We start from the raw sequence: 10,704 nt of genomic DNA on the forward strand, positions 1-10,704 counted from the left end.
TCTTTATCATCTCCCAAACAAAACTGATATCATTTTCTTTTCCACATCTGGAAATATATTTATAATATGAATAGTGCCAAGTGATATAAAATTAAGGCTACACATCAGGCAGCATAAAAACTGAGGCTCCTAGCTATAGAGCTTTATTTTAAAAAAATCAAGAGCATACACACACCATAGCCTATTCTTCACACATCCACTTGTGTAGCAACTTAAGTACCATTAAGTTGCTCAAGAAAGAAACCTACTATTCATTCTTGATGCTTCCCAGTCGGTCACTACAACACCTAACCCATTAAAAAGTCATCTTAATTATCTCTACAAAATGTACCTACAATATATCTACTTGTCTCCAAGGAGTTGTCTCTAAGTATAACGAAACCAGAATAATAATCTGTAGCCACCTGAAAGTAACCTTCCCAAGTTAAATAAAATAATCAGAAGTAAATGTAGCACAAGTGGATAAATATCCGAACTATCCTAGTCTGGAGGTTTCCACTTTATAAATATTTGTCAGTATTTTAATTGCCTTGCCTTAGAAACATCTTGAGTGCCTTCAACTCCTGCTAAGATGCTCCGTGGCCCTTGCGAGCCGATCACCACGGAGTATGTGCAGTCCGTGAGGCATCAGGAGGGCGGGCCCAGTGGCCCTGGTTGCTCCGTACGAGCAGGCTGCACAGAACCTTCTTGGAAACACACATAGTCCTCACACGCTGCTCATTAACCCTTTGCACACTCATGACAAAGTATATTTTAAAATTCAGAATGAAGTAATCCTTTCTTATATCCCTAACTGAATGTTCACATATGCAAGTCAGCTTCACTGAAAATGTTCAACTTTTTGTTCCAATTCAAATATTCATCAGTTTTATTAATATTCTAATGTTACTTCACTTCATTCCTTGGCCTGTATTTGGCCCAGATCATGTCTATTTCTCATTTGCTTAAATACCACTTTCCTATTTATAACCCCCTTAAATCTACTGGATTTGCTGCTGGCCTCACCTTAGGCCTAGGCCTATTAGACACTATATGAAAAGGGCTATCAGCCATTACCTGGGATTGAGAAAGAAAAGCAGGGGACGCACCAATTACACTCGGTGTGATACTTTCAGTCTTCTGAAATTGACTTTTAATGTCATAGCTTCCGGGCCCTGGTACTCCCTAGATTACAAAAAAAAAAGAAATGCATGTTCTCATTAAGAAAAGATCTATAGCACTTAAGGGAAGAGCAGGTTAAATATCTGAACCACAGCTACAGTTTTAAAGCAAATTCCTATATGTTATTACCAAAGCACTTCATTAAAAGGCAAGCCAGAACAAACTTCTTAAGAGCAACAACAAAAAAATTTCCTTAGCAGATTCCCTTGAACCTAAGAACACATTAGTGTACCTGAATCTTTGCTGCCCTCTACTGATGACATTGAGAAAAATTTAGCCAGCTCTTCACATGATTAAATATTAAAATGTCAAAAAAATGACTTCTATAATTCTTCCATTTAAAAGCATACAATTAGACTTTCTCTTTAAAATTTACTGTTTGGCTTGGGGTGCAATCAGTGTTTGGGTTCTTGCTTAGCATGTCTTGAGGCCCTGGGTTCAATCCCGAGCAACAATAACAAAAGTTTCAGTATCTTTTCAAATTTACATTAATCGATAGCTTGTTATTTCCAACAACTAGGTTTTAGGAAATATTTTGTTTTAATTACAACTATTAGCTATAAGACATTAAGCTTTTAATTAGGTACTTTACAATAAATAAAAATTAGTTCTTTAGCTCCTAGTATTATTCTTAGTAATATAAATTAATATAGATCAAGAAGTATTGTTTGTCATCAAATAGTTTACTTACCTTGATAAAGTACATTTCATAGTATAAAATGAGTAAGTAAAATATATCCAAATCTCTTTCATATATGAGACATGTGATAAAAACATGTTGTTTAAATTTTTTTAAAAAGTATTATAGTAAAGGACATGTCATTAATCTCCCTCAAAATATTCCCTCTTGCTTTAAAAACCACTTCTTGCCACTTTCTGAAGCAGTTCTGGAAGTGTCCTTTTGTGAGTGTCTTTAGGTACACTGTCATGGCTGCCTCAATATCCTGAATCAATTCCGACATTTACCTCTCATAGTTATTTTGACTTTGGGGAACATCCAGAAGTCACCTAGTGTCCTATCTGATGAATAAGGTGGAGGAAAATTCAAAGACCCAATCCAAAAATGGTCAGCTGAGATGAATACACACTTCTCAGACAAGGAGATACAAATGGCAAATAAATATATGAGAAAATGTTCAACATCATTAGTCATTCGAGAAATGCAAATTAAAACAACACTGAGATTCCACCTTACCCCAGTAAGAATGGCTAGCATTAAGAAATCAACCAATAACAAATGCTGGTGAGGCTGTGGAGAAATAGGAACCCTTCTCCACTGCTGGTGGGAATGCAGACTGCTGAAACCACTGTGGAAATCAGTTTGGAGATTCCTCTGAAAACTAGGTCTAGAGGTCCCATTCAACCCAGCTATCCCCCTGCTTGGTATTTTCACAGAAGATCTAAAAACATCATATCACAGTGATGTATGTGCACCTATGTTCATAGCAGCACAATTTGTAATTGCTAAAATGTGGAAGCAACCCAAATGTCCATCCACTGAGGATTGGATCAGAAAATTGTGGTACTTTTATATAATGGAATATTACTCAGCTGTAAAGAAAGATAAACTTGAGGCTTTTATAGGTAAATGGTCGCAACTAGAGACCATAATCATAAGTGAAATAAATCAAACATACATGTGCAAACATCTCATTGTTTCTCTAGTGTAAAGCCTGAAAGAATTAATTTAAACTAGGAGATATGATAGACATTGTAAATTGATAGGAAAGCACTCAAAGGTAAAGGATAACTGGGATATGGGAAAAGAGAAGGCAAAGAAGGAGAAAGTTTGTATGTATGTATATGCAGGATAGTTAACATGGCTGTTCTACTGTCTTGTATTTCTTTGCTGAAAGAAACTGTCAATGAGTCCTTGGTTGATCAGCTTTGTATGTCTATATACGTTTTCATGAGAAACCACTTTCAAGATATCAATATGTAATACAACAAGCATTGTTAATTCCCTACCACTCTGTTTGTAACTCTGTACTGTCTGTACTGTTCCTTTGCTATTTTGTAAAATGTCGACTGTCTGTTAATATTTTCCTCATTTTATTTTTAAAATTTAAAAAAAAAAAGAATAAGGTGGAGGAGGACACACATAAGTTTTTACAAGCTTGCCTTCCTTTCCACCAGGTCACACTGGCAAGCAGCAATCACCATGTTTTATGAAAAAATAAAACAAAATTTCATTACCAAATAATAAGATAATAACAATTGTCTTATAATTATTGCATAATTATTTATTATACACATATTTATATACATAATATATACATAATTATAACTGTAATAACACAAAACTTTCTTCTCAAAGAACTAAAATAAAGTAGTAGCATAATTGAAATCAATCAGAATATTTATTGAAATATTTTTAAAACAATAGAATATGTGATTTGGGGAAGTATTTAACTTCTTCCCACTTCTTATTTATCTCTCTTCTGTTTTGTTCTTTATTTAGATGGCATTTCTCATATAAGAGACCATGGAATACTTCAGTTCATGTGTCTCGCACTTAACATTATGTTCCGAAGTTTTATCCATTCACCTATGAATCCTCAAGTTTATCTTTCTTTATGACTGCTTAGTACCCCAATGTGTATATCACATTTTACTAATCCATTCCTCTGTTGATGGACATAAGCACTGTCTCCAAGATCTATTATTCATTGTGCTACTATAAACATGGGTACACAGGTATCCATGTAATATGATCATTTTACCTCTTTGGGGATGATACCTAGGAGAGGGTAAGTAGGTCAAGTGGAATTTGTTTTTTGAGGAATCTGCACAGTCATTTCCGTAGTGGTTGCACTAGTTTACACTTCCAACAGCAATGTAGGAGAGTTCCTTTCTTCCAACATCTTCAGCGGCATTTGATATTATTAGATTTTTCATGGTAGCCATTCTCTCAGAGATAAGATAGTATTTCAGTACTATCAGTTTTAATTTGGATTTCTCTAATGGCCAGAGATGATGAGCATATTTTATGTAGTAAGTGGCCATTTGTACTTTTTTTTCTTTTCTTTTTTTTTTTTTTTTTGCTTCTAGGTATTATTTCCTGTTTTATTGGGGTTCTGTTCAGAAAGTACTTGTGCATGCCTACATATTCAAGAGTTGTATCTATTTTACCTTCCAGCAAATTGCTTCTATTTTAACATTTAGATCTTTGTTACACTTTTATTTTAGTTTAGTACATGGTGAGAGAGATGGTTCTAGACTCAATCTTCTGCAAGTGGTATCCAGTTTTCCCAGGACTATTTATTAAAGAGTGTATCTTTCCTCCAGTGTATGTTTTTGGCTCTTTGTCAAAATCAAATAGCTGACTGTGGCTAAGGGTGTTTCTGCTTTTTCTATTCAGTTTCATTGATCCATTTGCCTGTTTTTGTGCCAGTGCCAACCTGCTTTAATCACTGTAGCTTTTTAGCATAACTTCACATCTGATGTTGTGATACCACCTGCTTTGCTTTTGCTGTTCAGGTTGGCTTTTAATAGTCTCTTCTGATTCCATATAAATTTGGGGATTGTTTTTTCTAGCTCTGTGATGTTGGTATTTTGATTGAAATTACATTAAATCTGGATATCATTTTGGAAGTATGGCCATTTTGAATACGTGGTTTCTTCTAAGAACAGGAGACATTTTTTTCATTTTCTGATGTCCCCTTAATGTAATTTTCACTGTAGAGGTCTTTCACTTCCTTAGTTAGGCTAATGCCTGTGTATTTTATTTTTAATGCTATTGTCAATAGTATTATTTTCCTAATTTCTTTTTCAGTGAGTTCATTATTAGTGTATAGGAATGCTATTGACTTTTGTGTGTTAATATTGTATCCTACTATACTGCTGAAATTGATTATTAAATCTAAGAGTCTTTTCATAGGATATTTTGGTCTTCTAGGTAGAGGGACATATCACCTGCAAATAATTTCTTCTTCCTTTCCTATATATAGATCCCTTTTATTTCTTTCTTTTCCCTAATTTGTCTGGCTAATGCTTCAAGTACTATGCTGAACACAAGTAGTGATTTGTATCCTTGTTACTGACTTTAGAGGGAAAGCTCTCAGATTTTTCCCCATTTAATATGACGTTGGCACTAGGTTGGTCATAAATGGCCTATATAACATTGAGATAGGATCCTTCTATACATATTTTCTTCAGGGTTTTTATCATGAATGGATGTTGAATTTTGTCAAAAATTTGCCCTGCATCTATTGAGACAATTATGATTTTTGTCCCTCCTTCTGTTTACATGATGAATTACATTTGTTAATTTTCATGTCTTGATCTGTTCCTGCATCTCGGGGACATGCCATGGTATATCATCATTTTGGTGATTTTTGCATTCTGTTTGCTAGTATCTTGTTGAAGATTTTTCCATCTATGTACGTTAGAGAAATTAACCTAAAATTCCCTTTATTTGGTTGGATCCTTGTCTGGTTTTGGGAGCAGGATAATGTTAGCTTCTGAGAATGATTATGGAAATATTCCTTCCTTTTCAATTTTATTGAAGAGTTTGAGGAGTATTGGTGTTATATCTTCCCTGAAGTTCTTGTAGAATGTGGTAGCAAATTCATCAGGTCCCAAGCTTTTCTTAGTTCATAGATTTTAATTATTATTATTGCTTCAACTTCATCATGGTATTGGATTGTTTAAGATTATTAAGGTTTCTTGCTTTTGTTTTGGGCTATGAATCTCTCCATTTCTTCTGAGTCCTCCAACTTTTTGGCATAAATGTTTATGAAGTAGTCACTAACAATTTTCTGGATATCAACAGGAAATTGTTGTACTTTTACCTTTTTCTTTTCTAATTATATTAATTTGTGTCTTTTCTTTCCTTTTTTGTAAGATTGGCTAAGGATTGGTCTATTTTGTTTACTTTCTCAAAGAAACAACTATTCAATTTACTGAGTCTTTGTATTATTTTTTGTCCCCATTTTATTGACTTCTGCTCTGAATTTTATAATTTCTTCTCTTGTACAACCTCTGGATTTGGATTATTCTTTGTTTTCTAAGACCTCAGGTTTCTTAATTTCCTCTGGGACCCACTGATTATTCGACAGTGTGTTGTTTAACTTCCATATGTTTGCATAGTTTTTGAGGCTTTATTGTACTGTGATCTAATAATATGTATGGTAAAATTTTTATTCTTTAGCATTTGCCTAGGTATTTTTTTTTTATTTTAAAGAGAGTACTAAATGAGAAACAATAGAACATTAGCACCATACCAGTATCACAAACATAAACAAATCAAAGCAAGAACATTCAAAGTGATACAGGGCCTCAACACAACATAACACAAATCAACAGTGGTTGTTACATTACATATCACTATCCTCAACTACATTGCTCAGATTACCAGATGTAAGAATGAAAGATTGCTCAAGCCATTACAGGGAATAAGAAAATAACTCTTCAGTACAACATTAGAGATAATGCAGAGTTTCACTAGACAAGATGGTAGGAGTTCACCATTGTAATTCCATTGCATATTGTTACCTTCAAATCAGTTGCCCAGACCACCACTCACAAGCATGCAAAATCGATCAGAACATAAAAAACTGTAATCATTAACTGCTCATTTCAACACACCATCAGACATCAGCAATAGTTATCACAGCTATTCATGTATATATTTATATTTTGCATTCCTTCTTTTTTTTTCTTTCTCTCATTCCAGTCCATTCCTTCCTTTGAGCAATTTCTTTCTCTTTCCTATCATCTATTGCATGTTTTGAGTTTTACCTAGTCTTTCAGGTTCCTACACAAAGGAGACAATAGGATATTTACACATCTGGGTCCGATTTATTTCACTTATGAGTATGGTCTCTAGTTGCATCCATTTACCTACAAAAGCCTCAAGATTACCTTTTTTAATAGCTGAGTAATACTCCATTGTATAAAAATACCACATCTTTTCTATCCATTCCTCAATGGATGGGCATCTGGGTTGTTTCCAAGATTTAGTGATAACAAATTGTGCTGCTATAAACATGGGTGCACATATATCACTGTGGTATGATGTCTTTAATTCTTCTGGGAAAATACCCACAAGGGGACTAGCTGGGTTAAATGGGACTTCCAATCCTAGTTTTGTGAGGAATCTCCAAACTGATTTCCACAGTGGTTTCCCAATCTACACTCCCACCAGCAGTGGAGTAGGGTTCCTTTCTCCCCACAGCCTCTCCAGCATTTGTTACTGGTTAATTTCTTGATGATAGCCATTCTTTCTGGGGTGAGATGGAATCTCATTATTGTTTTAATTTGCATTTCTTGAATGACTAATGATGTTGAACATTTTTTCATGTATTTATTCACCATTAGTATCTCTTCATTAGAGAAGTGTGTAATCATCTCAGATGCCCATTTTTGGATTAGGTCTTTGAATTTCGGAGGTCTGATTTTTTTTAATTATTTATATGTCCTAGATAGAAGTCTTTTGTCTGAGGGGCAGTTGGCTAAAATTTTTTTCCCGTTCATGAGTTTTCTTTTTACTTTATTGGTGACTTCTTTAGATGTGCAAAAACTTCTCAATAAGATGAGATCCCAGTTGTTGATTCTTTGAAGTATTTCCCATGCAGTTTGGTTTTTGTTCATGAACTTTCTGCCTACCCCAATGTCGTCAAGATTTTTACCTACTTTCTCTTCCAATAAATTTAGTGTTTCTCTTTTAATATTTAGATCTTTGATCCATTTTGACTTTAATTTAGTGCACAGTGAAAGACATGGGTCTAGTTTTAGTCTTCAGCATGTGGAAAGCCAGTTTTTCCAGCACCATTTATTGAAGAGGCTATCTTCCTTCCATTGAACATGTTTGGCCCCTTTGTCAAAGATAAGGTGACTGAGTGTGTTTGTAGTTGTATCTGTATCTTCTAATCTGTTCCATTAATCTTTAGGTCTGTTTTTGTGCCACCATCATGCTGATTTTATCACAGTAGCTTTGTAATATAGTTTAAAGTCAGGAATTGTGATGCCTCCTGCCTTTCCTTTATTTCCCAAGATTGCTTTTGCTATTTTAGGCCTCTTCTGGTTCCAGATGAACTTTAGGAGTGTTTTCTCTAGATCTGTGAGGTATATTAGTGGTATTTTAGTTGGGATTGCATTGAATTTGCAGAGTATGTCCATTTTCACAAGGGTGGTTCTTCCTATCCATAAGCAAGGAATATCTTTCCATTTTCTGATATCCTCTTTGATCTCTTTTTTCAAAGTACTATAATTTTCACTGTATAGATCTTTTACTTCTTTTGTTAGGTTGATTCCTAAGTATTTCACCTTTTTAGGTGCTATTGTGAAAGGTGTGGTTTCCCTAATTTCTCTCTCAGTCAGTTTGTTACTTGTGTACAGGAATGCTATTGATTTTGTAGTGTTAACTTTGTATCCAGCTACGCTACTGAATTTCGTTATTAAATCCATGAGCCTTTTGGTAGAGTTTTTGGGGTCTTCTAGAGTATCATGTCATCTGCGAATAATGACAGTTTCACTTCTTTCTTTCCTATCCTTATTCCTTTCATTTCTCTCTCTTGTTTAATTGCTCTAGCCAATATTTCCAGAACTATTTCGAATAGGAGTGGTGACAGTGAACATTCTTGTCTTGTTCCTGATTTTAAAGTGAAAGCTTTCAATTTCACCCATTTAGTATAATGTTAGCTGTTGGTTTATCATAGATGGCTTTAATCAGCTTGAGGTAAAGGCCATCTATTCCTATTTCTGCAGGGTTTTCATTATGAATGAGTGTTGGATTTTATTGAAGGTTTTTTCTGCATTGATGGAGATAATCATGTAATTTTTGTCCTTGGCTCTATTAACATGGTGTATTACAGTGGCTGATGTGCACATATTGAACCATTTCTGCATTCCTGGTATGAATCCCACTTGGTCATGGTGTATAATCTTCTTGCTGACTTGTTGTATTCTGTTTGCTAGTATTTCATTGAGAATTTTTGCATCTATATTCATTAGGCAGATTGGCCTGTAGTTCTCTTTTTTGGTTGGATCTTTCTCTGGTTTTGGTATCAGGATAATACTTGCCTCTGGAATGAGTTGGGTAGAATTCTTTCCCTTCCAATTTCATTAAAGAGTTTGAGAAGAATTGGTGTTAAATCTTCCCTAAATTGCTTGTAAAATTCATTTGTGAATCCATCAGGAAACAGGCTTTTACTCATTGGCAAGTTTTTAATTACATTCTCAATTTCACTGGCTGATATTGAATTATTCAGAATTTTTATATCTTCTTCCTTCAGCTTTGGTAATTCATATGTATCTAGAAATCTGTCCATTTCCTCTGTGTTTTCCATCCTATGAGAGTAAGATTTTCAAAGTAGGTATTGATGATCTTCTGTATTTCTTCAGGATCTGTAGTGATTTCACCCCTTTTGTTCCTTATTGTGTTTAATTCAGTTTTTTCTTCCTGTTTTTTTAATAAGGTTGGCTAGGGATTTATCTATTTATTTATTTATTCATTCAAACAACTAACTCCTTGATTCATTCATTCTTTGTATTTTTTTTAGTCTCCATTGCGTTAATTTCTGCTCCGAGGTTTATAATTTCCTGCCTTCTTTGGGCTCTGAGTTTGACTTGCTCTTCTTTTTCTAGGAACTTGAGGTGCACCATAAGATTATTTATTTGTGCTTGTTCTGTTTTCCTGAGGTAGGAGTTCACCGCTATAAATTTCCCTCTGAGGACTGCTTTCATTGCATCCCACAGGTTCCTGTAGGTTGTATGTACATTTTCATTTGATTGTAAATAGTATTTAATCTCTACTTTGATTTCATCTGTGACCCATTGGTTGTTCAGGAGGATGTTATTTAACTTCCAACTGTTTATGGAGTTTCTGTGTTTTGTCATTAATTTCCAATTTCATTGCACTATGGTCTGATAGTATACAATTCCTTTGCATTTACTTAAACATATTCTATGTACAAGTATATGATCTATTTTAGAGAATGTCCCATGTGCAGCTGAGAAGAATGTGTATTCTGATGCTGTTGGGTGAAACACTCTGTAAAGGTCTACTACATCCATATCTTCACAAGTTTGGTTAAGTTCTGTTTTTCTTTCCCAATTTTTTGTCTAGTTGACCTGCCTCTTTATGACAATGGTGTGTTAAAGTCCCCTGTTATGACTGTGTTGCTACTTATTTCATTTTTCATGTCTGTTAAAATTTATATTATATAGCCAGGTGCTCCTATAGTTGTTGCATAGATGTTTACAACTGTTATCTCTTCCTCTTGGAGCTTCCCCCTCACAAGTATGTAGTAACCTGCTTTATCTCTTTTGATTCTTCTTGGTTTGAAATTCACATTGTCTGTAAACAGAATAGCTACATCCACTTTTTTCTGGGTTCTTGTCCCATGGAGTATTGTTTTCCATCCTTTAATTTTCAGTCTATGAATTTCCTTTTGAGTTAAATGTGTTTCTTGTATACAGCATATAGTTGGGTTTTGTTTTCTAATCCACTCTGCAAGTCTGCTTCTTTTGGTTGGTGCATTGAGACCATTTACATTGATGGTTGTAACAGGTATGTACTGGCTTACCTATATCATGCTA

General features: G+C 34.4%; 1 protein-coding gene across 1 annotated transcript in view; it reads right to left on the bottom strand.

Moving 5' to 3' along the window:
* Positions 1–596: 596 nt before the first annotated feature.
* The window catches only part of LOC102016663 (sperm-tail PG-rich repeat-containing protein 2-like), a 153,836-nt gene continuing 143,728 nt past the window's right edge, over positions 597–10,704 (bottom strand). The window contains exons 8-9 of the mRNA XM_013519373.1: positions 1,057–1,164; positions 597–683 (exon numbers count right to left, since the gene is read on the bottom strand). Coding sequence (XP_013374827.1) covers positions 597–683; positions 1,057–1,164 — 195 coding nt within the window. The remainder of the gene's footprint in view (positions 684–1,056; positions 1,165–10,704) is intronic.

The sequence above is a fragment of the Chinchilla lanigera genome, unplaced genomic scaffold (genome assembly GCF_000276665.1).
Source record: "Chinchilla lanigera isolate Chin_1 unplaced genomic scaffold, ChiLan1.0 scaffold00004, whole genome shotgun sequence".
Classification (NCBI taxonomy): domain Eukaryota; kingdom Metazoa; phylum Chordata; class Mammalia; order Rodentia; family Chinchillidae; genus Chinchilla; species Chinchilla lanigera.